General features: G+C 48.5%; 2 protein-coding genes and 2 long non-coding RNA genes across 11 annotated transcripts in view; 2 read left to right on the top strand and 2 right to left on the bottom strand.

Moving 5' to 3' along the window:
• LOC102246517 (chromosome unknown open reading frame, human C16orf95) overlaps window positions 1–6,528 on the bottom strand; it is a 19,909-nt gene extending 13,381 nt beyond the window's left edge. For 3 of the 6 annotated variants that reach the window (XM_014536676.1, XM_014536681.1, XM_014536680.1), the window contains exons 1-5: window positions 6,450–6,528; window positions 5,354–5,437; window positions 3,622–3,800; window positions 3,121–3,162; window positions 2,731–2,872 (exon numbers count right to left, since the gene is read on the bottom strand). In XM_014536676.1, the coding sequence (XP_014392162.1) occupies window positions 2,731–2,872; window positions 3,121–3,162; window positions 3,622–3,652 (215 nt within the window). In that variant the 5' untranslated portion in view covers window positions 3,653–3,800; window positions 5,354–5,437; window positions 6,450–6,528. Of the gene's footprint in view, window positions 1–2,730; window positions 2,873–3,120; window positions 3,249–3,621; window positions 3,801–5,353; window positions 5,438–6,449 lie in introns of all 6 variants that reach the window. The other 3 variants (XM_014536677.1, XM_014536678.1, XM_014536679.1) reach the window with 3 other exon arrangements.
• The window catches only part of LOC106725448, a 21,491-nt gene extending 3,089 nt beyond the window's left edge, over window positions 1–18,402 (top strand). The window contains exon 3 of the long non-coding RNA XR_001361339.1: window positions 18,050–18,402. This is a non-coding gene — a long non-coding RNA (uncharacterized LOC106725448). The remainder of the gene's footprint in view (window positions 1–18,049) is intronic.
• On the top strand, window positions 6,716–8,424 carry LOC106725447. Its single transcript, XR_001361338.1, has 2 exons — window positions 6,716–6,762; window positions 6,963–8,424. It is a non-coding gene; the product is annotated as an uncharacterized LOC106725447 (long non-coding RNA).
• FBXO31 (F-box protein 31) overlaps window positions 7,481–25,556 on the bottom strand; it is a 40,504-nt gene continuing 22,428 nt past the window's right edge. For 2 of the 3 annotated variants that reach the window (XM_014536675.1, XM_014536673.1), the window contains 7 exons: window positions 22,472–22,548; window positions 20,034–20,201; window positions 19,377–19,451; window positions 14,104–14,213; window positions 13,321–13,474; window positions 11,572–11,888; window positions 7,481–9,154 (listed from right to left, as the gene is read on the bottom strand). In XM_014536675.1, the coding sequence (XP_014392161.1) occupies window positions 8,932–9,154; window positions 11,572–11,888; window positions 13,321–13,474; window positions 14,104–14,213; window positions 19,377–19,451; window positions 20,034–20,174 (1,020 nt within the window). In that variant the 5' untranslated portion in view covers window positions 20,175–20,201; window positions 22,472–22,548 and the 3' untranslated portion in view covers window positions 7,481–8,931. Of the gene's footprint in view, window positions 9,155–11,571; window positions 11,889–13,320; window positions 13,475–14,103; window positions 14,214–19,376; window positions 19,452–20,033; window positions 20,202–22,471; window positions 22,549–22,898; window positions 22,918–25,556 lie in introns of those variants that run through there. The other variant, XM_014536674.1, reaches the window with a different exon arrangement.

Genomic DNA, 25,556 nt, shown 5'->3' with positions numbered 1-25,556 from the left:
GGGGGGCGGGAGAGGGGCCTGTCCTCCGGAAGGAGAGAAGTCAGTGCGACCCTTGCAGGGCCGCGCGGATGCGGGCCCAGGGCAGGTTTCAGGGAGCCACGACGCATCTCGGCATGAGTTTATCACACGCAGGACTTGGCATATAACAGTACTTACTACTTGTATTTGAAGTTGTTCATTGTTTTTCTGGAATTTAGACTTAACTGTGCACCGCATTTCATTGCTGAATCTGACAACCCTACCGATGGGCTCAAATTGTGGCTTTTAGAGAAATGTGTGTTTCTTGAGCGACCTGAGGTTTAAAAGGCCGTGGAATTCAAAGCGGCTGCCGCCCCGAGGGTCCAGCTGCCCCTTAGTCTCCCCTTCCTCCACCTTCACTCCGTGCACGGGTGCCCGCGCTGGGCAGTTGCTAAAATGAAAGCAGGATAATGTCTTCACATTTTCGTAAAACCAAATACTTTCTGCCTCTATATGTTCCTTTATCACAAACTTCATTTTGCATTTTTTGGAAACGAGTTTTTACCCACTTTTCAGTATTTTCATGCTCATTTTAATACTCTCAATATCAATATTTGTCCACACCATCATAAAAGGAACTGTAGCCCTGATGGGCCGTGCCCCCCATGTGTTGCACTCTAACCGTGGAGCAAACAGGGGTGCTCCCAGGCACCACTCTGCTATTTAACCATCAAGGGCGTGACTGTGAGCAGGACTGAGCAGTACACACATGAATGCTCTCCTGGCCAGCACCCATGCTGATTGGGCAGTGCCCCTACCGTATTAGCTGCTAAATAGCTCAAACATTACCCCCTGTATCTGTGGTTATAAGTGTCATCACTGGCCTCTTAATGGCTAATGAGAAAATTATCCAGGACTCTCCTCATTAGCCTAGCATTGTATGTACAGCTAGCTGTCATGTTTCTGTCCACCTGGGAGTGCTCTTGGCTTCCCTGCCATTTCCCTTCTAAGCCCACTGGAGCATGGCTATAGCATGGAGGACAGGCTCATGACCCTCGCAAGCTCTGGTCCTTACCACTGAGACACTGTCTTGTCCTTTCATGTTAAGAACAGCTCATCACTGTTTTAGCCATCCCCACCAAGAATGGCTAAAATTAAAAGGACTGAAGATACCAAGTTTTTGAGGATGTGGCAGGTGGAACCCACATACATTGCTCATGAAATAGATACAACTGTGTTGGAAAACTGTTTGGCAGTATTATAAAACCTAAACATGAATATTCGATAACCAGCAGTTCCTTGCCCAGTTATACACCCAAGAGAAATGAGAGCATATGTCCACCAGAAGACATGGGCAAAAAACATCCACAGCAATCTTCTGTTAACAGCTCCAAACTGGAAATGACCCCAATGTCTAGAGGAGAAAAGTTTTAAAAAATACTTATGGCATATTCACATGGAACACAAACACACAATCGCAGCCCCCAACAAAGTAGATGAAGCACACAGAAGCCAGACCCCAAAATGTACATGTGATTCCACCTGTACGATGTTCAAAGCCAGGAAAGCAAATCTACCATGCCAGCTGGTGATCCAAGGGACACCCCACCCACCCGGCTCCAAGTGTTCAGAATAACAAGGGCCTGATCCCAATCCTCGCCCTGCCTCTTGGGTCTAGGACAGTGATGGTGAACCTTTTGAGCTCGGCATGTCAGCATTTTGAAAAACACTAACTTAACTCTGGTGCCATGTCACATACAGAAATTTTTTGATATTTGCAACCATAGTAAAACAAAGACTTATATTTTTGATATTTATTTTATATATATTTAAATGCCATTTAACAAAGAAAAATCAACCAAAAAAATGAGTTCGCGTGTCATAGGTTCGCCATCACTGGTCTAGGTCCTCGCCTGCCTCCTGGCCTGGTCCACAGGGTGTTCAGCAGACATGCTGTGAATGAATGACTGAGCAAGAGCAACCTGTGAATTCCTGTGTATATCAGGCAAGTCTCCTAACTTTTCCAAGCCTCAGTTTCAAAGGTAAACTATTAACAACCATAGAACCGATCCCACAGGAAGTTTGAGAAGATCAGGTAAGACAGAGCATGAAAGGTGCTGGAGAGCCAGGCACATGAACCGTCAGTACCTGAGTGTATTTGCCCCCATATTTCCCTCTCCTTTCCCACTTCAAGCAAGGGTTGGCTCAATGCCACTGTCACAGGAGGGAAGCGGGACTAGAGAAGCCTGTGGTTGCCAAACGTTTCTGTGCCAGGCTTTTGTTTCCAAAGTTCCCAGGAAAAGGAAGGGGGAGCAGAGTGAGGGCTCTGAGTCCCTGAATCATGGTGCAGTTACTGTGCAGTGTGTTCACCAGCCAGGGGTCCCTGCATGAGAGCACGAGGGGGGACTGCATTTAGCCTGCGCTCAGCCTAATTGACCCACCACAGGCGTGGAAGAGGAGTTCTACAAATCTAAATCCTGGATTAAGTTAAAACATGATTTTTAAATAAAATCTAAAAACTGTAAGTTTTAAGATTTCATGTTCCTTATCGGGGGACTTCTGAGTCTCTTGGAAGTTAAAGTATCCCTTTCCAGTCAGGCCATGTAGTGGGTCTGGGTTCAGATGCCAGGCGCCACTGATTTGCGTTGGTGTGATCTGTGATAATGGCTCCTGTATACAGGATGCTCACTTTCTCACCCACACTGGGGCCTGGGTTATGTGCCCGGTGCCCACTGGTGGACGTCATGTGCAATTCTGCTGCCAAACTCTTACCCTTTCCTCCTGGGATCACGGGTTTCATGGTCACCCTTATTCTCCTCGCCTCTCAGTCTGTGGCGTTCTAGCGTTCTCTCTTCAGTGAGCTGTGTAACTTCAGCATCTCGGTCTCCCTTCTCTCCTTCACTGTATCCTCCTGCTGTGGGACACAGAGCCCACTCTCACCCTCCTCCTGCCTGTCATCACAGCGCTGTGAAAGGGGCACAGCCCAAGCCAGACAGCCAGGCTCGGAGAGTTTGTTCATTTTCAAATGCCTCTGTCACCATCACACCCCCTCCCCCCACACACACACACCCCTCCACCCCAAGCACCCACATCCTAGTGCTTTCCCTGAGATCACCAAAGCGTCCTCGGGAGAAGAGGGGTTCTGAGAAGTGTCTCACTTGCCTGTGGTGCCCAATGGAAGCTTGCCAATCCAACCATGGAACACTGAGAACAGAGAGAAGCGCCTTGGTGACGAGGGGCATTCACCAGGCTCAGCCAGCCCCTAGCTCCATCCTGCATCCTGGAGGGGCCTGAGAAGAGGACAGGAATTGGGTCTAGGTCCTCGCCTGCCTCCTGGACTGGTCCACAAGGTGCTCAGCAGACACGCTCTGAAAGACTCTCTGAACAAGGGTGACCTATGAATTCCTCCTGTTGCCTGGGCTCCCATGTTGGTATGGCAGCTGCCCTGAGATGTGTCCAGGCACCTGCGGTCCAATGAGTGGTCACAGTGGCTCTGTGAGGTGGGCTCCAGCACTGAGCCGCTAGCAGGCGGGTCTCCTGAGACAGTGTTGGGGCAAGTGGCATCAGCTCTTCCCTCTCAGCCCTCCAACCCAGTCCAGCAGTCCACAACTCCTTAGCCAGAGTCCTGTCATTTTCCAGGGTTCAGGCCATGTCAACCCTTACCAGAATCCCCACAGCAGCCTCCTGGGGACATCTCCCACCACCTTTTTCACCTGCAGTCCCTTCTCAACTTGACAGCCAGAGCCATCTTCTGAGCCTGATCAGAGGTCTTCAGGGGCTCCCAGGTAGAGCCCTGTTCCTCTCAGTGTGGGAAGGCCCAACGGATGCCGTGTGATCTGTGCCTGTGTGAATACAAACACGCATGTGCACATCCCATTTCCAATGACAGTTTCAGGCAAACTGATGGCATTGTGGTGTTACCCAACTCAAGGGGTTCACTGCCTGGGGTGTCCTACTCAAGACGTGGTTGTTATTAGGTAGTTTTATTTACTTGCAGCAAGTAAAGGAGATTGACACCCAAAGCTCTGTCTCCCCGGAGGGAGGCTTAGCCATGACTTGTATACACTATTTGGTTAATTACACATTCATTTCTTCTTGGCAGTTGCCTAAACTTATCAGGTTGGGTTCTGCTCAAGCTCATCCTTTAAAGTTGCCTCTGCAAAGTACTGTACTACATTTTAACATTTAGCAGCAATTGCATTTAGTAATATTAAGAACTGCCCAGACTTTGGGGCCTTCGTCTTATCTAACAGTGGCTTTCTTCGACTCTCTAAATACTTCTGAGAGCGTTGTCAGATTATATTCCAGATCTTCTCCCAAAAATAAAGACAGAGAGGTTAGCCTACGTTAACACTTGGCTTTCTTCGACTCTCTAAATACTTCTGAGAGCGTTTAGTCAGATTACATTCCAGATCTTCTCCCAAAAATAAAGACAGAGAAGTTAGCCTACGTTAACACTGGGAAGGCACATAAATTGGGGTATTTTTTCAAGTTCAGGAAAAAATGACGACATCCCATAGCACTCTTAACAGCTGGAACACAAAGGTAGTGAACAGAATAAAAGGCTCCAAAAGCACACATCTGCTTTCTCCAAACTCAGAATCAAACATATGGCTGCTTGGAGCCTATACACCAGACACTGTGGTCACAGGAACTTAGGAAATTTCGATTCCTGTGACCAAGTTCAGTAAGTGACAAAGGGACTGAGCAGGTTTCTGTTCCTTTGACACTAAAAAGTGACTCACTGGCAGTGCGAGGAAACCTGGGCAACCATAAACTGAACAACAGCCCTGAAGTGTCGTCAGGGTGGAGAGAATCAGTCTTGGCTGCAGCATCCAACTCCAAGTTCTCAGTGAAAGAAAGCCTGTTGCTCTGACCGTTTGGCTCAGTGGAGTGCTGGCTGGCACTCTGAATGATTGGGGTTCAATTCCTGGTCAAGGGGACGTGCCTTGGTTGTAGCTTTGATCCCCGCCCTGGTCTCGGTGTTTGCGGGAGGCAATTGATGTGTCTCTCTCGTGTCCATGGTTCTCTCTTTCCCTCTCTTCCTTCCCTTCCTCTTTCTCTAAAAATTAGTGGGGGGACGGGGGCGGGGTGAAGAGAAAGCCTGTCATGTCAACTTGGCCCCTGGGCTAGATCGGCATGAAGCAGGAAAGGAGGCCCACCTGCATCTAGCTCGTCAGACCACTGTGTGCACTCCCTGCTCTCCACGCTGGCCAGGAGGACTTGCCTGGGCCTGAGCTGGGGTCAGGACAGAGGGGATGGGAGGAAAGGAGCACAACAGCAAGCACCAGCCACAGTGAGCCAGAAGCCCAGACTTGGGCATGTGGTCAGAAAGGGAGGTCCCAGTCTGCACTGCGGAATCGGGAATTCTCCCACGGCTAGGTGGCCTCCAAACCTGTTTGCACGCAGCAGTGGACATTGGAGGTCTGAACTGGATGAGCAGATATAACTGGATATACGCCAGGCCTGTGTCTCATAGCTGGAAAAAAAGGATCATTTGCAATATACATCCAGCCCTAACACAGAAGAATCTCCAATGACTTGTGCCTGAAATCTCCAATCACATCCTCTTCAGTTGAGTAGCAGAGAACAGAGCATGTCCAAGCATACAGATGCAGGTGTTTCTTGCAGTCCACATGACAGACTTGCCTCACCCAACCTCCCAGCAGCAAGGTGGCAAGCAAAGGTGCTGCCAACAATGGAAAAATGTCTAAGGATCCTCCTCCCGTGGTCGGCAAACTGCGACTCGCAAGCCAAATTGCGGCTCTTTGGCCCCTTGAGTGTGGCTCTTCCTAAGCCTTAGGAGTACCCTAATTAAGGTAATAACAATGTACCTACCAATATAGTTTAAGTTTAAAAAATTTGGCTCTCAAAAGAAATTTCAATCGTCGTACTGTTGATATTTTGCTCTGTTGACTAGTGAGTTTGCCGACCACTGTACCTAGGCCCACCTGCCACTCTTCCCAAATCAAGCACCACATGGGCATTGCTGGTCCCTAAAATGGGTCATTCAGGTCTAGTTAATTCTTTCGAAGTTAATTCATGCAGGAAGTTCTGATGAGCTGCCTGACCATTCCCGTGACCGAGAAAGCCAGCTGGTGCCGGGTCCCTGCATACTCTCTGCTGAACTGGAAACGGCCCGTGGGCCGTAGTTTGCCCACGGCTGACCTAGGCCCACCTGCCACCCTTCCCAAATCAAGCACCACATGGGCATTGCTGGTCTCTAAAATGGGTCATTCAGGTCTAGTTAATTCTTTCGAGGTTAATTCATGCAGGAAGTTCTGATGAGCTGCCTGACCATTCCCGTGACCGAGAAAGCCAGCTGGTGCTGGGTCCCTGCATACTCTCTGCTGAACTGGAAACCAAGCGCTAGCTGGCTGAGGACACATCAGAGGGGGAAACAACACATGTTCTGGACTACCGGCGACTGGCCTTGCCTGGCGTCACTGCGGGCACTGCCAGACAAGACCCCACAGGCCCTGGGCCCTCACCTCACTCCAGAGACAGGCCGACGTGAATGCAGTCAGCAGCCCACAGCCCAGGGTTATTTTAGTCATTATTTGTAGAAGCCGTGTATAGACCCTAACACTGGAGGCAAGTTACATCATTCGGAGTTTAGATTGGTTTTGAATCAGAAATACTCATCTTCGATCCGTGTGAGCTTTACAATGCTTAGGGGAGGCCTCAGATGGAGATGGAGTTCCTTAGAGCAGCGGTCACCAACCTTTCGGACCTCACGAACCACCAGTGGTCCAAGGACCACCAGTTGGCAACCACTGCCTTAGAGAGAGCCTCAGGCTCTAGGTAAAATAGGCATTTTCTTGACTTTACTTAAGCAATGGTGAAACATAGAGAACAAGGGCTTGCACGCCCAGTTGTCCATTTTCATTTTCCTGAAAGCTTCACGGCCATAGTTATCACGAGGGTTCAGGGCCGGCCACACTTGGCACGAGAGTAAAAGTCATTCTGCAAGACAGGAGCAGTGACAGAGCCTCAGGCTCTAGGTAAAATAGGCATTTTCTTGACTTTACTTAAGCAATGGTGAAACATAGAGAACAAGGGCTTGCACGCCCAGTTGTCCATTTTCATTTTCCTGAAAGCTTCACGGCCATAGTTATCACGAGGGTTCAGGGCCGGCCACACTTGGCACGAGAGTAAAAGTCATTCTGCAAGACAGGAATAGTGACACTTTCAGTCTCAGTCCTGTCGAAGATGTGGAAACTGGGACCATGCCTCAACTTGACTGCAGGACTGCTAGAAGGATCTGGAAGGTGAGCAATGGGCATGCATCTCTAATGAGATTCAGCTGACAGCGCCAGGCAGATGAACCCTGCAGCTGCCCAGGAGGAACCTCACCTTCTCCACTTGCCTCTCTCGGGTCCCCACAGAACCTCTTAGGAGGACCAGTTTGCCATTTAGGGGTTGTGTCCCAGAGCTTGTCAATTCTATGATACTGGGAAGCAAAAGGTCAAAGTTGCCAAACGAACTGAAGCTAGGGCAATGGGGATGTTTTTATTTAAAAAAAAAAAAAAGCCAGAGAGAAATTAATCAGGAAAACAGAGGACATATTTCACAAGACAGCTCAGGTTGGTCTCTATATGAAGGTACCACAAAGCTGCTCCCTTCCCTGGGGTCCCTCGTCCCTAGTGTGGGGGCTCAGTGCAATCCATCGAACAAGGAAAAGTAACAGAGGGGAACTCTGCCCTGCCCTCCGTGAAGCGCACACCTGGGCAGATGGGGTGGAGATGGCTCTGTGCAGGCTGGAGGGAGAGCTGAAATGTCCTTGGAGACCAGCATGCATGTAGGGCTCTGTTCTTCAATAGATACTGAGACCAGCAAGGACCTCAGAGGGGGTTCCCCAAATGCAGGTGTCAACCCAACACGGGCACACCACCAGTAGAAGAGTCAGTGCTCAAGGTCTCCATGCAAGAGGGTCCCAGAGAGGTCCTGGTCTCCAAAGGGCACCTGATTGGTACAGTGTGACTTCTCTAGAAAGCTGCCCCCTTCCCCAGAAAGGGGCTGCAGTCCTCATGTGCTGTAGCACTTCCCAGAATAGCATCTGTGTACATCATGCAGATGGAATAAACACAGGGTCGTAAAAAGACATAACCCTGTCCCAGTCCTGGGACATGTGGCTGCAGTTTCAGATTCTAACATCAGAGCATATGTGTGTGTGTATGGGGGGCGGGGGGGGGGGCAGGACACAATGAGCACTGACAGGAACTGGCTGCTGGGAAAGTTCTAACGCTAGAGAGAGGCCAGGGCAGGCATATGGGTGCTGCCCAGGGGCCAGGACCAGGGGTGGTATTCACAAGGCCTCCAAGTTGCTCAAAGGCTTGTAGAGACGTTCTCTAGTGACCCGTATCGCCAGCCCCATTTCCCTGATTCAGAAACTGAGATGGGAGTGAAGTGCTTTTGTCCAAAATCTGAGTCAGTATAGAAAAGGAAATTCACAAAAAAGAAAAAACAAACAAAATACAAACAAGAAAAATGGAAATTTAGTCCTGGGTCCTGAGACTGACATCCCAACTCCCTGGGGCTCTCTTTCCACAAACACTGCCCTCCCTACCTGTCCAGGCTGCCCTCACAGGTCCATGGCCACTTTCATTTGCTTCCTGCAGAGTGGACTGTGGAGCTGGCACCCCACACACTGGCCCCCTAAATCAAGAGACTCAGTTGTGTCATGAGCTCTCCTGAAGGAGGATTTTGTTTTCCCTAGAAAACTGTCAGTGAGCCAAAGACAAACTCAATTTCTCCAATTCTTTTTTTTATAAGACATGCTCAGCTCAGCCTTCCCATCAGCTACTGATAAATATGCAGACATATGTTGCACACTCTATAGAAAGCATCTCGGGCCGAGACGCCTACAGGAAGGTGGGTGCTCTGGTCAGAAGGTCAAATCTCCAAAGTGCATGCTGCTGCTCTTCCCAGGTCACCGGGTCCGGAGCCGCGCCCCCAACAGGGAAGGGGCCATCAGGAGGTCAAGGACTGAATGTTCTTGAGCATCTCCTCAAAGGCCTGTGGGGACGGTGCGTCCGCATTCCGGAAGGTGGCCTGGACTCTGCTGTACAGGCTGAAGGATTTCAGCTCCAGCCAGATGAACCCGAAGCGGTCTTCGTCAAACAGGATGAAGACCCCGGGCGTGCGCTCAGGGCTAGTGAAGCCGTGGCCAGCGATGAGGCCTGTGCCGTAGAAACTGAACAAAGAAAGAGGGAAAGCACAAGGGAGAGAAGAGTGAGAGGGGCTTCGAGGCCCTGCACTGGCCCCAGTCAAGCACTGTGTCATCCCGGGGTGTTCTAAAACACCCTTCATTCCATTCAGACCACTTCTTGCTATTCACCAGCAAGCAGCTCAAGAAGGCTTGTCTTCATAGGGCCCCTGCACAACTCTAAACGTCCAGGAACCAAGCCATCGTAGCAGAGGTGCAGGGCTCTGGGCATGTGGGGAGACACACGTGAGCAGGCGCACTGTGCTCACCCCAGATGGTTGGGATCACCCGACCAAACATTGATTTCTACCACTTCACCCAACTAAAGGAGGAGGACCTCAAGCAGCCCCACCTCACAACTCTGTCCCAAAGCATATATCTTCACAACACAGGCCCAGGTAACAAAAATCTTAATTCCTGGGGTAGTTATGTCAACATTTGAACAATTTAAATATAATCAATAAAGACTTATTGTCATGCAACTGACATTAACTCAGAAGGTCAAACTTTCAAATATCATATGGCCAAGTTTTGAGATCTCTATATACTAGTATGAGGCTGAAATATATTTATCTTTCTCGCTTCTGATGGATGACAAGAAGTCAGGGGCTGGCCTGAATCTCCCAGCATGTGGAATGGTGCCCGAGACCCCCAAATCTCCCGGCCACGCTAAGACACTGCTGGGCTGACGAAGGGAGAGCAGCCTGTGGTTCAGAGGGTTTCCTGGGTGGGGAAAAAGGTCCAGAGCCTACAGGGAGGCAAAGGCTTAGAGAACACACAGCAAATGTTTCCTGCTTGGGCGCTGTGGCAACGCTTCGCCAACCAGACAGAGAAGGATCGCAGCAGGCCCCCCAAGCCATGGAGCCCCTGATATTCAGGATTGGCGTGGAGGACCATCCTACAGCTCGGCCAGGGGTCTGAACCGGAGCTTCCAGATTGGCTGGACCCAGCATCCTGGTGAGCTACTAATGGGCTCTTAGCTGGCCATGAGCTACTAGGACCTGTCAAGTTTTACAGGAATAACAGAGCCTTTTTCTTTTATGGCCTTTCAAACGGGAATGTAATGTACAGCACAGGAAAAATAGTCAACAATAGTTATCCTAATAACTTTGTATGGTGACAGATGGTTACTAGACTTATTGTGATGATCACATCATAAGGTATATAGATGTGATCTGTACACCTGAAACTAATATAATATTGCATGTCAACTATAATAAAAAATTTTAAAACTTTACAAAAATATTTACATCAGGTGAAATTATATTGGAATGCTATTTGTATGTCTTCCTCTGGAAAAACCAAATTCAGTCACTTTTATCATAACTGTATAATAAGAAAATGTAATAATTTTTTTCTGCCAAGCCCATGTAGATACCTAAATCTTTTTCAGGGAGCTCAGCCAGCTGCCCACACTGTTAGTCTATAAGTAAGTGGCCATTTAGACCACTGCAGACACACAACACAGCAGCTGGCCCAGAAGTAAAGGGAAACAAACCTTTATAAATAACCTGAAGAAGGTGGAGAGGGTCAGCTGTAATGCCAGGAGACTGACAGATTATTCCCTCAAAATGCCCACTAAGGCAACCGTACAGGAGTACTTTCTGTAATGATGAAATATTCTAGATCTGCATGTCTAATGTGGTAGCCAGAAGCCATGTGTGGCTACTGAGCACTTGAAATGTGGCCAGTGCAACTGAGGACCTGAATTTTTAATTTTATTCATTTTAGCAAAACTTAAATAGCCCTGGAGTGTAGGGGACTGGGGGCAAGGTTCTCATAACTCATCTACCAGGGAATGGCCTGAATGGCAGGGGTGGGCCCGAGTGGCTGAAAGCAGAGGCCTGAGACAAAACCCTACGAACAGCAAGTCAGGTGAAGAGCTGGCAGCCTGGGGGAGGCCTTGTCCCAAGATCAGGGATCTGGACCTCTGCAGGGAAGGAAGCATCACAGGAGGAAATAATGGATTGACTTCAGAACTACCTTCATTAGGAGATGGATGGAGAACTCATGACAGGCCTTACCTGCAAGGACATCCGGGCGAACTCCAAGCAGGCTTTCTACATGGAGAGGTGTGGGCAGGGGGAGAGTCCGCTTCCTCACTGTCTGCTTCAGTGCTGCCTGACATCCTGCCTCGTCTCCCTTTTACCTTAGTAACTATGTGATGCAAGGCATTCTGGGAGGAGTCTTCACACCTGGCAGTTCTAATACCCCCAGTCTGAGGCTCCCCAAGGGATGTGATAGCTGACTGTACAGCCCAGGAAACAGCACCATCTGTTCAGGTATGAGCTGGAGCTTGGACCAAGCCATCAGAGGCTCCCATTCTGGTGCAGCAAGCCCTGCCGCTGGCCTGTCAGAGCCAGGTCCTACCCCAAAACTGGTCTTCGCCCACCTCCTGTCCTTACCACATCCTGCAGGTTCGGGGGTAGTTCTCGTTCCTTGAGCTCACACCCACAGGCAGAACAAACTGGACAGGCTCCTCCTTCAAAGGTGCGGCCCCTTCATTCCCGGGCTCTCTGACCTCAGTGGGTGGCCCGGAACCCTCGCCGTCCTCAGTCCTGTCTTCTTGCCGCTGCTGCTCTTGGCGCACCTGCTCCTGAGCCTCCAGGACGATGCGGGAGAGCTCGTTGAAGTTGCAGAGGTTCTCGACGTTGGGCAGCTGGATGCGGTGCATGAGGTCGATCTCTACTGTCTGCTGCCCGGCGGGGATGTTGGGGTCACCCTGTGGATCGAGTGGATGGTGGTCAGCAGGGCTCAGAGAGCAGCAGAAACATGCTCCAGCCTAGATCCCACCTGTGGCCAGGTGAGCTCACTCAGCGTTCCTACTGACTTAGCAGCAACCCCTTGAGAAGTAGGACCATTTTAGAAGCCCTTAAAAAACTAATGCCTAGCCAAACCGGTTTGGCTCAGTGGATAGAGCGTCGGCCTGCGGACTGAAAGGTCCCAGGTTCGATTCCGGTCAAGGGCATGTACCTTGGTTGCAGGCACATCCCCAGTGGGAGGTGTGCAGGAGGCAGCTGGTCGATGTTTCTCTCTCATCGATGTTTCTAACTCTCTATCCCTCTCCCTTCCTCTCTGTAAAAAATCAATAAAAAATATTTTTAAAAAAACAAAACAAACAAAAAAACTAATGCCTAGAGGAGCCAGCTCCATCAGTGAAGGGATCTTTGAGGACAGAAAATGACAACACCGACTAGTGATCTGCTGAGGGTCTGTAGGCACCCAGCACAGTGGCTCATCTGCATTCAAAGACCACAGGTGGAAACTAGCCTGTGTGACAACTGAAGCAACCAGGGCTTAGAGAACTTCATCCTCTCCCAGGGTCAGGCAGAGGGCAGCAGGCCTGAGAGGCCACCAGATAGATCTGCCTGGAACACAGAAGCTCCTAAGCCTGAACCCAAGGAGATCCCCCAGGCCCTTCAGCTTTCCATGAGCCCAGGAGCATGCCAAAATCCCTGCTGGAGAGGCCCCGTGCCAGGGACGCAGCCCTGGTTCCAGGCTCTTGTTCACATGAGCTTTCCCTAAGCAGAGGCATCCCGGCAGACAGGTTCAGGAGCAATGCTTTGTGAGGACTAGGAAGTGGTGCTGCTTCTTCAGGATGCTTTAGTGTATCTGCCAGAAACTCACCCCACCAACTACGCAAATGACAGGTGAACCCAGAATGACTAGTGGCCCCTGGAGTGGGCAACACACGGCCTACGTGGCTCAACAACCCTCCATCTGCTTTCACAAGCTGCTGAGGACAGGACAGGCAGTGGGGCCTATGTGCTACTGCAGGGCGTCTCCAATGTGCTGGCCCTTGGGGTCAGCTGGGCAGGCTGTGAAGCCCTTACCCAGCCCCCTCCCCATGAAATTAGAATTTATAGGGTGGGGCAAGGGCATTAGTGTTTTCTCAACTTCCCATTCTCAAGGTATCTGTGTGCAGCCAGGAAAAGAGCCCTGTGGGGAAGCGGAAGTGCTCAAAATCCCCTAAGATTCTGGTTGGGTGGGTCCGGTCAGGGCCTGGGGATCTGCACTCCCAATCAGCTCCCTGGTGAAGCGGTGCCACAGGTCCCAGCCATATCAAGTAGCCAAGGCGCAGCCCGAGTGCCCTGCCATGGCCAACCTGACAAGTGCACACAGGGCTGGACCCGCCAGGTAGCCCCAGGACTTACCGTGATCTTCGTGACCCTGGCATGCTTCCCATGGAAGCTGAGCATGACAATCTCTAGGCCGTGGCTGCCGTAGGTGCCTTTAAAGAGGCCTGGCCTGATGAGATCGTCCGGGTGGCTGGGCGGGAGGTAGATGCGGCGGTAGGTCAGGCAGTTGCTGTGGGGGGAGTGGGGAGTGTGACAACATGGCAGAGTCCCACGGAGCTGCCGCAGTGCAGAGCCCATACCTCCTTGTCCTACCCCAGGGGGTGGGCAAGACAAGCAGACTAGAATGGCCAGGTAAGTGGGGAGCAGGGGTACCCCATATTCCTGAGCCATGCTCACTCCACCCACAGGTGCATGGCACCCTCACACCTCCTCTGATTCCAACAAGGCTTAACAGGCTCATATGTCTCTACCGGGCCCCCCAAGGCAGCTGGAGTGGAGCCCTCAGAGGAGGGAAGGGAATGACACTCCTGTTCTGTCACCCTGGGACAGGAACCCAAGACTGCGCAAGGGACATGGCAAAGGGACTAAACGGGCTGCAGGGACAGGGCCCAGGGACAGAGAGGCTGAGAAAGCAGGCCTCCCAGGGTGGATGAGGGAAAACAACCCTGAGGATTAGGCACATACAGCAGGCCCATAAGATGGAAAACATATGGGGTGCAGGCGGGGAGGTGGGGATGGGGGCTGTGCTCAGGAGTACCAAGAGAGGGAGATACTGAGTTAATTCTCCCACAGAGACTGCACTCACAGGACCCACAGAGAGGGACTGTGCTCAGTACCCACGAGGGCGGCTGCACTTACTCATACTGACTGGTGTAGATGAACTTCATCAGGATGAGCTCTTGCATGTGCTCGTGGAAAATGTCCTCCAGCGTCCGCCCCCATTCTTCCCTCAGCCATGTTCGGAATTCCTTCCAAGAGAACACAGGTCGTGAAAACCATCATGACACAGGGGCATGGAGCCTGCTGGGATCCTGATTGGACAAAGCAGCATTTTTATAGCTGTGGGCACACCTATGACAAAGGAACCCACCTGGGTGGACAGATGGAGACAGGGCTGGGCCAGAGAATGGGGAACTGCCCTGCGTTTGGTCTCCCAGCACCTGGCCTCCCTTCCTGCTAGGCGTGCCACCAATGAAAAATGGCCTCTGGTCCCTGCTTTCCCAGAGCACAACGAGCCCAGACTTCTGGGGAAGGAGCAGGGGTCCCCTCAGGTGAGGCTGGAACCATAGTCCAGGCCCAGAGCTCCCAGGGACAGCACATGAGCCTCACTTTGTGCCCATGAACCAGGAGGTGTCTATGCTGAGCCTAGTTCTCAGGGTTCTGCGAGAGCAGCAGCACAGCAGGGCTCGGCCGCCAAGTCCCATGATGGGGAGTTGGCCAGAGGTGCTTTCTGCAGCTGCTGCTGAGAACATGGTACAGCCTGGGTCCAGGGACTGTGGGTGGATTTTCCTTTGTCAAATGTACCTTCATAGTAATGTTGTATGTTTGGTAAGTGCATGCGCAAACAGTCCCCAAAGCTCAATAATTCATTACAGAATCAAACACTGGGAAGGATATTTAGTGCTTAATTGCTTCATTCTGCACATTTAACTTAATCCACAGAACTGAGTTCCTAATTCAATATAGTGTTTCTAATGATTATCTAGAATGAGCTCTATAAACGGAAGCGAAAGCAATTTACCAAAACAAAAGAGCTACAATCTGTCAATTGCTTTAGTATGCTACTGCCCAAAATCCGGCAAAGAACAAAAATTACTAGTGAGTAAACAAAACAACTATTAGAACTACAAAGTCAATATATAAAAATCAGCTGAATTTTTATATACTAGCAGCACAAAATTGTAAAATAGAAATTTTTAATTCTATTTACAATAGCCTAAAACAAAACAAAACCACAGGACTTAGGAATAAATATTACAAAATATGTGCAGACCTCCACTGAAAATGCCAACACTGCTGAAAGAAAGTAAAGAGGCCATAATCATAGTCAGAAGTCACTACAGACTGGAGACTCCTCATTAAATCAGCAATTCACAAACTGACCTACAGATTCAATGTCAATCATAATCCTACCAGGCTAGCCTTTCTGTAGAAACCAGCAAGCTGATTCTGAAATTCATATGGAAATTAAAAAAAACTAAACATCCAAAGGAATTTTGCAAAAGAACAAAGCTGAAGGACCCACACTAGCCCCTGTTATGACTTACTTTAAAGCTACAGTAATCGAGATGGTGGTATGAGCATAAGGAGTGACAAATATATTAATAGAACTAAACAGAGAGCCTGGAATCAGACCCACATTTATCTGGTCAGCTGATTTGTTTTTTTGTTTTGTTTTGTTAATCCTCACCTGAGGATATTTTTTCCATTGATTTTTGGAGTAGAAGGGAGGGAGAGGGAGAGGGGGAGAGAGAGAGAGACTGTCACTTGAGGATAGATAAAGTTTTTTTTAGGACACAGAAAAAAATAACCATAAAAAAATAATTTGACAAATTATACTTCACCAAAGTCAAAACCTTCCACTTAAAAATGGCTCAACTCATGGAGTAAAGACCCTTAAAAAAATCAAATACATAAATAACAAATAAAAAGAGAAGCAAGTGAATGTAATGAACAAGGATTTCAATGTTGCCATGGTGAATAATCAGACTTGAGCTAAGCGCCATAGAGAAGATGGCTTGTGAATAGTTCTAATCTTATTTACTTTGCATGAAAAGGCCGAAGTCATTAGGAATACCAACCAGACCCAATTATTTAGAGCAAAGAACTTTGAAATACATGTTTACTATAAAATAATCTTCTAGCATATATATACATAAGGAAAAACTCAGGGGCCTAGAACATATAAGAACCAGTTTAATATTTACCCAGGGCTGGCTTACCATATGTTAGCACTGTATAATCATTGCTTAATCTGCACAACGGCCTAGGCCAGTGGTTCTCAACCTTGGCTGCACATTAGAATCACCTGGGAATCTTTTTAAAATCGAGGATGAGGCCCAGAAATCAGGATTTTAAAAAGATTCCCAGGTGATTCTAATGTGCAGCCAAGGTTGAGAACCACTGGCCTAGGAGATGGGTGTTAACATTTTCCTTGTCCTACAGAGGTTTGGGACTTACACAAGTAGAGCAACCTTTTCAAAGTCGCCTAGCTAGTAAGTGACGGAATCAGAGCTAACCCGAAGTCCACGTGCTAACTGGTCTTGCCTTCACCAAGGCCAATACCAGAGCCAACAGGAGCATGGGGGGCATGGCTCACCTGCCCTGGCAGGCTGTACACAAGGCCCTACCAACTGACAACATGTAACAGGAATTTGGAGCATCTTCAGGGCCTTCCACACAGCAATTCCATTTCTGCATGATCCATAAGGTTTCCATGGAGTTCAGACAGTGGGGTGAGGGTAGTAACACCAGGCATCCTCTGGATGGCTCCAGCCAGGCCTGGTGCTAAGTCATTCATGTGTGGTGTCCTATTCAACACTCCAAGATCACTTAGGGCCTGCAGATAATGGTATGGCCCCATCTTATACATAAGAACTGAAGCTCCCAGAGGGTAAGTCACTCAAACACGTGATCAAGAGGGTAATAGGAGAAACATGAATATTTGAGCACAAACCCCATGTCTACCTGCAGAAGAATGGTTATATCCGATTACATCAGAGCAAGATGATGGAATGCTATGCTGAACTAAAATTAAAACTTGTGAAGGGGTCTAATGAGACTAGAAAATCTCTCTGGAGTAATAATTAAGCCTAAAAAAAATATATCCAACTGCGAGAGTGAGATTGTCACTACATCGGAAATGCCAAAAAACATAAAGGGAGGCTGGAGAGTGGGTTTGGAGACGGCTCCTAGGTGGGGCTATATCAGCACCTATTCCTGACAGATTCTGCTGATTTCCTATTTGATGATGATAAGACATCATTTTAGTACCTGGGTACTTCCTTGCCTGTCTCTGCTCTGCTCTGCAGCCCCCAAGTTTTCAGAACCCTTGGGTAGGGGGGCCTTGACAGGCAGGGTCAGGGAAGTCAAGGGGTGGCTGGGCCTTGGCCATCATCCATAAAGACAAGCCAGGCAGCGTCTGCACTGGGGAGGCAGAGTTTGGGATGGCCCGAAGGCTACACTACTGCTCACAGGGATCCAGTCGCTGTGCCTACAGTTTGCAGAGCACATAAGAGAGTCACACAGAATGCACCTGTGAGGCTCAGGCAGAAGACCCTGCCTGAGCATCAAGACAACCTGGACTTGGCCTTCAAAGGTGCGCAAAGCTGGCGGAAATCCTGGAACTGGACTTTGCATGTAAGCAAGTGGGAGAATTGGCAATCCCTGTGGATGCAGTTTATGATCCCACAGGGCTGGCTTGGACAACTCACTGATTCCTTCATAAGCAGAATGATAAAGGGATCACAAGCTAGCACAAGCCATCAGAGACTCAAAAACTGGCTGAGACCAAGTTCCCATCAGTAGATGAGTGGATAAAAAAGCTGTGGTACATTTATACCATGGAATACTATGCAGCAATAAAAAAGACTCTCTTACCCTTTGAGCCAGCAAGGAGGGACCTGCAGAGCATCATGCTAAGTGAAATGTCAGTCACAGAAAGACAAGTATCACATGATCTCACTCATATGTGGAATCTAAGTAACAAAATAAACTGATGAATGGAGTGGATTCAGAGACATGGAAGCATGGAACAGAGTGCAGAATCTCAGAGGGAAGGTGGGGAAGGGAGTGTGGGTGGGAGGTAATCGACCAAAGACCTTGTATGCATATATGCATAACCCTCGTACAGACGATAGGGTGGTTAAGGCCTGGGGTGGGAGTGAGTGGGAGGGGGTCAATGGAGGAAAAAAGGGGACATATGTCATACTTTCAACAATAAAGAATTATTTTTTTAAAAAAACTGGTTGAGAAATGCACACCCAACAAATATGTAGATGCTGTAATGAGTGTTCTATATTTTAAAAGTCCAAGTTTTTCTTAAGAAACGGCAATATTATGCTTGCTTCGAAAGCACATATACTAAAATTGGAACGACACAGAGAAGATTAGCATGGCCCCTGCACAAAAATGGCATGCAAATTTGTGAAGTGTTCCCTATTTGTAAAAATTAAAAAAGAAATGACAATATTTGGAAATGGTATTATGACTTAGATCCTCAGAAAACTACAACCCAAAGACAAGTTAAAATTACTTGTGCAAACAAAAGGAAGCACAAAGAAACTCTTGGTGTAGCTGACTTGCAGGTTTACCCACTGCTCTGCCTGGTCTGAAAATCGACATCCCCAGGTCCACCCGTGGGGAGAACAGTGAGGCTCTGAGAACAGCCCGCTCATCTGCCTGTAACTCACCTCCAAGAAGAAATCTGTGCAGCACACAGAAGCTCTCGGGATGAAGGAGAATTGCCTACTGAAAACGATTTCCTTTTGGTCATTCATTCTGAGGGTTGGTGGGTGTGTGGTCTATGAGGACATGGGCCCCTACCCAAGCTCCAATTCCTCCTCCCACCCTGCGGGAATATGATGAAGGCCATCTGTAAGGGTGCTATGGGACCTTGGGAGCCTGGCCACCTTCTCGGTCACAGAAGCTGCCAAAAAGAAACTGTTTACGGATGTGAACCTGGATCGAATAGCTGGTGCTTTTATCTTACACAGCTTGTGCGTGTGTGTGTGTGTGTGTGTGTGTGTGTGAGCACGCCCACCCAGCATGCCCCGTTTGCTTTGTTTTCTGTACTCTATATAATCCTGTACTGTGAAAGCCTGTGTTGCAGTAATTTCACTGGCCTGCACGTAAATCCTAATAAACTCATGTCTTTCACAGCCAGTCCTCCAGGTTATTTGTGGGGAATTGGCAAGCAATACACTGAGATTTCCTTGGACCTCGGCTCTTTGCATAGCAGCGGGGAAACAAAAACATATGTTTGTGTACACAAATCCATATGAGGCCGTTTCTGACAAAAGGGTTAGACACACTTTCTGCACCAACAATGTGAGGATGAACCATGGGAGAGAGCCCTCCGGCTGGCGGCATGCTGATGACGTCTGCTCCTGGTGACAGGAGCGCAGGCTCACCTCCTGCCTCCCGCCAGACATCCGGTGGTACTCCGTCTGGTTGCACTTGGTGGAGAACTCGTCCTTCTTCACAATCTTGAGCATTCATGACAAAGGAGAGCGGGGAACAATACATCAGCTGTGGCATCTCCATCGGACAATGAACCCTCCTCAGTGCTGCACCCCACTCATCTACAGAAGCCCCATATGCCTACAAATCGTGACCAGTCCAGGAAAGGGAGCTCAGGACTACCCTGAGCACGCACTTCCTTCTCAGAGGAGCGGTGCACCAGAGAGAGAGGTGTTTGTGCTTTTCCGAGGAGATTCTTACAGCAGGAAAGAGGGGCTATCGTTTCTTAGTGTTAGAGGTTTTGAAAATAGAACAGTGAGGAATTGTGGTTGGAAAGAACAAATGGTTTTAACTGAATGCAGAACCAGTAGAGGGTTCCAACTAGTGATTCTTTGGGGAGTTACATCACAGCACCACAGCATAAATACACAGAAGGGAAGGAGGTAGAGCCGTTTCCTCCCATTTCCCCTGATCTGTATGGACACAGGGTTATAACTAGAAACACCACTGCAAACTCAGCTGGCACCAGAACTTGGAAGAGCAGGGGAGACCTCACCCCTCGACTGCGTGTGGCTGCCATGTCTAAGGGAGCCCAAGCATACGCTCACCTGAATGTGGCCGTTGTGGGGCCCTCTGTGGCCGTACATGCACTCCACCGTGGCTGACTTCCTCTCCATCAGGTGAATTCTAAACAAGGGCTTGAATCGCATTGGGTCATCCACATGAGGGTCATGGGGAGGCAGGTACATCCAGCCAATAATAAACAAGCCATCCACCTGTGGTGAGGAGAAAGGGCGCATGTCCACGTGAGGGTTACTGTGAGGCACTGAGGCAGAGGTTTCTCCCCCCACAGCTGTCCAGGATGACCATCCCACGTCTCCACACCCCAGTCCCATGGAGAACCTCAGGACCAAGAGACATCAGATGCGCCTGATCTATGGCAATGGGACAAGCACAGCCCCACAACCAAGCGCTTGTTAATTAGAAAGTAATTCTCTAATGTAAAAAAAATGTGCTATAGTTGATAACACTGTATTGTATCACTAGAATTTGCAAGAGTACAACTTAAACGTTAGGTAATGGATGTGTTAATTAACTAGATGGTGGGAAACCTTTTACAATGTATACGTATATCAAATCACCATAACATATGCTTTATAAATCTTGTAATTTGTCAATTATACCTTGATAAGGCTGGAAAAAATTAATTTTTAAATAGAAAAAAAGCAGTTGGATCTGAATCCAAAAGAGCCTTTTAGAGAGAACTTCCAGATCTAAAGTCAGGGGTAGAAAGCGGGGGGGAGCTAAATGACATGAGAAAAAAGCAAGCGGAATAATCCAGAAAGTGTCACCCACTAGGGCCGTGGTCGGCAAACTGCGGCTCGTGAGCCACTTGCGGCTCTTTGGCCCCTTGAGTGTGGCTCTTCCTAAGCCTTAGGAGTACCCTAATTAAGTTAATAACAATGTACCTACCTATATAGTTTAAGTTTAAAAAATGTGGCTCTCAAAAGAAATTTCAATCGTTGTACTGTTGATATTTGGCTCTGTTGACTAATGAGTTTGCCGACCACTGCACTAGGGCAACTGACCTGAGGAAAAAAAGGGAGTTCTGCTTTCAACAGGAGAGACTCATGAGGCAAAACACACTAATAGAATGCGAGGGCTTCGTTTAGGTCCCGATTTCAATGAACCAGCTGTCAAAGGCAGCTTTGAGATAATCGGGGAACCTTCCATATTGGCTATGTCTCAAGTAATAGATATCAAGGGATTATTGCTACTTTTGTAAGGTGTGATGAGAATGTGGTGGATACATAGGAAAATACCCAGATTTAGAGATCCACACTGAAGTACGAACAGATGAAGCGGCACAGGCCTGGGATTTGCTTGAAAATGCCTGAAAACAAACCACCAAGGGGCAGAGACAGAGGCCACAAACGTGGCACCCGATAGGTAACTGCTGAATCCACGTGTGGGCATTGGTAATTCATGCTGCCATCCCCCCTATTCTTGTGTGTTTGAGACAGTGAGTGACAGAAAGTGACAGAGCTCAGATCAAAGGACGGCACAGTCCCCACACACGTGCTCAGCACAAAGGCACCCACGTTCTCAGTGAGGGGACAGGGACAGCCCGGTTTGGGATGGCCCAGCAGTCACTCCTGCTTCCCCAGAACAGCCTGGATCCACCAGGTCTAGCTCTATCGACACTTTCATGCTAATTGGTCTGAGACAAGAGCCAGTGCTGTTGTTCAGTCACGGGTTCCATTTTCCTGTAATTATCCCCTGCTTTCAGAAGCCCTTCTTTTTTTTTACTCTATTACTCACTGCCAGTATGAAAAACAATTATCACCGGCCTGACTAAAAGGAAAAAAAATATGCCCACCCTGGGAGCTGTCTGGCTTGTCTCTGAGAGAATGTTTTAAAAGCAACACTTTTCCCCAGGGATATGAAACATAACACATGTAAATGTGTTTCTTAATGAATGTTTCCACCAAATATGAAGAATATAAAGCAGTATTTATCTCTGTCCAAAACCCCACCTGGTGAGCAAAATATACAGAGTGACAGAGTAACTAGCATCACCAGGCAGCCCACCTGGACTGGGCTCTGAAGAGCTACACCGAGACTACCCAGGGCCCAGAGGCCATTGAGAGGCAGACCACTACCATTATATGATGTGCAGCCAGGCCCCTGGACTGGGCTTCTGGCACGTGCCAACAAGAGGGAACGCAGGAGCAAAACACCAGCACTCCCCAGGGGGCACCTGACTCTGTTTGACTTCGACATCAGCTACAGCAACACCTGGGCCCAGGGCTGTTCAAAAGGCACCATTCAGAGCACATGCAACCTTCACTGTGGGGAGACTGCTGTTCTGCATGAAACCAGCTAGGGCCACAAAATACAACCTGATGAGAAGCTCCTGTGATTACTCGAATGTCCATAGAGAACAGCTGACTTGCCCCTCTGGTAGAAAAGGCACTACGTTCCGTCCATGTGGGACAGCAGTCCTGACTTCACAAGAACCCACACTCGAGGCTCTCGGACTTACCACCACATTCAGCAGTCCTCCATAGGGCCCGATATCTGGCTGCCACAATCCCAAGATGTGTCTGTATCGGTGGAGCACTGCAGGAAGAGAGAAAGAGCAGGTCTTCACTTCAGAGGCAGCCAGTCTTCACTTTATAGTAAATCAGAGGAAAGGGCAGGAGGAGGAAGAGAGAATTATGAAGGCTTGTAACAGCGCCTTATAAACATGTGAAGTGAAGCAAATCTTACCTACAAAAGTTTCTAAAGAATTCTAAGAATAAAACTGTCTTTAAAAAGCATAATAAAACAGCCCGGCCAGTGTGGTTCAGTGGTTGAGCATTGACTTATGAACCAGGAGGTCATGGTTTCTGGTCAGGGCACATGTCCAAGATGCAGGCTCAAGGCTTGTAACAGCGCCTTATAAACATGTGAAGTGAAGCAAATCTTACCTACAAAAGTTTCTAAAGAATTCTAAGAATAAAACTGTCTTTAAAAAGCATAATAAAACAGCCCGGCCAGTGTGGTTCAGTGGTTGAGCATTGACTTATGAACCAGGAGGTCATGGTTTCTGGTCAGGGCACATGTCCAGGATGCAGGCTCCATCCCTAGTAGGAGGCATGCAGGAGGCAGCTGATAGGTGATTCTCTCACATCACTGATGTTTCTCTCTCTCTATTCCTCTTCCTTCCTCTCTCTGAAATCAATAAAACACACACACACATATTTAAAGGAGTGAGCTTTTAAAAAACAAGCATAATAAAACAGACAATTGGGTCATTTTGAAATCCAGCCCCTTTGTAAGCAGCTCCAGGGACAGAGAACTGCTGTCTTGTAAGACACAGACTGGGCGCCTTTCTGAAGTGATGAGCATCCCATCAGTTTACACAACTGAGGAAGCGCAGGATTCTTTAAAAGGTGGGGACAGAGTTCAACATGTCATGGGCCTGTGTATTAAGAATTAAGTTGGGTCATCTCACTTTTTTTAAAAAAATGGCACCTCCCCACCTTATTTAAAAAGCAATGCATAGATACTGACTGAAGACAACTGGAGAGAAGAAATCCCAGTGCCAACCTGAAATCCCACTACACAGAGATGACCAGCTGCAGTAAACATTTTGGAAAATGTCCTTCACTTCAATTTCCTTTGCACATGTACTTGTGGAGTGAATGAATGAATGAATGAATGGGCAACCAACTTATACAAGTCCCCAACTGCCAGGTGAAGGGTCTGGGGCCTCTGTGCAGGCAGTGTGTGGTGATTAATTTCATGTGTCAACCTGACTGGGCCACGTTATTCTGGATGTGTCTGTGCGGTTGTTTCTGGGTGAGATTAACATTTAAATCGGTGGATGGAATAAAGCTGACTGCTCTCCCCAATGTAGTGGGCCTCATCCAATCAGGTGAAGACTTGAATACAGAAAGCTGCCTCTCCCACCAGTAAAAGGAAACCCCTCCTGCCTTGCTGCAAGAGCAGAGACATGCTTTTTCTAATTTCAAACTCCAAAATGGGCTCTTCCTGACTAGAGTAAGGGGCTAACCCTCCTGTGAATAAAAAGAATTTCCTCCTGCCTGACCGCCTTGAGCTGGATATTGGTTAAAAGTGACCTGTCCACCTCCTCACCATGTGGTGAGTGATATTCCCTGTGTCTGCTAGAGCAATCTGGAGACTGCCAGAATTCTAGGTCAGAACCTCAAAACTCAGAACCCTATGGTTACAGTTATTTTTAAGTTCAAAAATGCTCTTCGACAAGTCACCATCAATTTGCACACAAGAACGTGTTAAATATGTCATAAGGACAACACATCCCCCCATGATGCTTCCAACTTCTACAGACAGGAATTATCAAGAATATCAGGCAACGACATATGGCCCGATATTGAGAAAAATAAAAGTGACACAGCAAAAGCAGCTAATCTGAGGCCACAAAGCTCTAACAGAATTTGCAGCCTCAGGTGATGACTTGCTTCTCTCCAGGGCAGCATCATGTACTCAAGACTGTGGATCCTCTCTGGTCCAATGGAACCAAGGCCCGGACAGTTTTAAGAGACTAGGAGAACTCAATAGGCCCAGGAACAGAGCAGGGTCCCAAGGACCTCACAAGCCAATCATCACAGCAGACTTCTCTGGAAAGCCTGGCTCACGGTAGAAAGAAATTCTGAGCTGCACTCCATTAGAACATGTAGAACATGCTAGGAGCAAGGAACACCAAACACCTGGGCACAGTAAAGCTTGAAATTCGGGTTGAAATGACCTTTCTTCTTTCACACATTGTCATGGAGGTAACAGACCACGCACAGTTCAAATATGTCCACAGAGAAATGGAACTAATGCTTACAACTGGTTATTCTCATCATATTTCCTGGCTCTTTCAGGTTTTCTTTAATGACTGCTGTACTTTTATAACTCAAACCTTAGAGAAGACAGCAGTCTCCAGTTACACCAGCCTCCTCGAAGCTGTCAGCCACCAGCAGCTGGCGGGCATCACTTTAGTGGCTACAGTCCAGAGGCTCTGGAAGTCCTCGCCCAGAAGGGTGGTGGCACCCTTACAAGCTACAGGAAACTTCTGACCACCCCTTGGGAACAAAAAGAACACCCCCACACAACTCCAGGCACTTCCTAGGTCTCGGCCACCAAGCCTCCCTCCCAGAGGTGGGTCAGAATTCCATTTTTGGTCTCAGATATAAGCTCCAGATAGATTGTTGTTCTAGGAGAATCCTGTGGCAAATGTATGACATAATGAGCCTCTAAGTGCTTGTCCATTTGTATTTAAAAGCCCAGGCCAGGCCATTCCCGTCAGCACAGCTGTGGCAACTGATGGATTGTTCTCATCAATAAGTGCTATGTGACTTTCTGTCCCCAGGCCTACAGAAGGCACCTTGGCTCACCCACTGATAAGCAGTGAGGGCAGGTCAGTCTAGGACAAAATGTTCTAGAGAGGCTACTTCTAAGAGGTTTGGAAAAGAACAGAATTCATACCTTCAGACTTGGCCCGCCCCTCCCCTTTGCTATCCAGCCCCAGCCAAGCCCCCAGCTCCTCCTGAATATTCACACACTCCTGACTGCTCGACTGCTCACACACACTCCTGACTGCTCACACATATCCCTGT

This window comes from Myotis brandtii, unplaced genomic scaffold, assembly GCF_000412655.1.
Source record: "Myotis brandtii unplaced genomic scaffold, ASM41265v1 scaffold165, whole genome shotgun sequence".
Classification (NCBI taxonomy): domain Eukaryota; kingdom Metazoa; phylum Chordata; class Mammalia; order Chiroptera; family Vespertilionidae; genus Myotis; species Myotis brandtii.
This window is presented reverse-complemented; position numbering and strand designations above follow the sequence as displayed.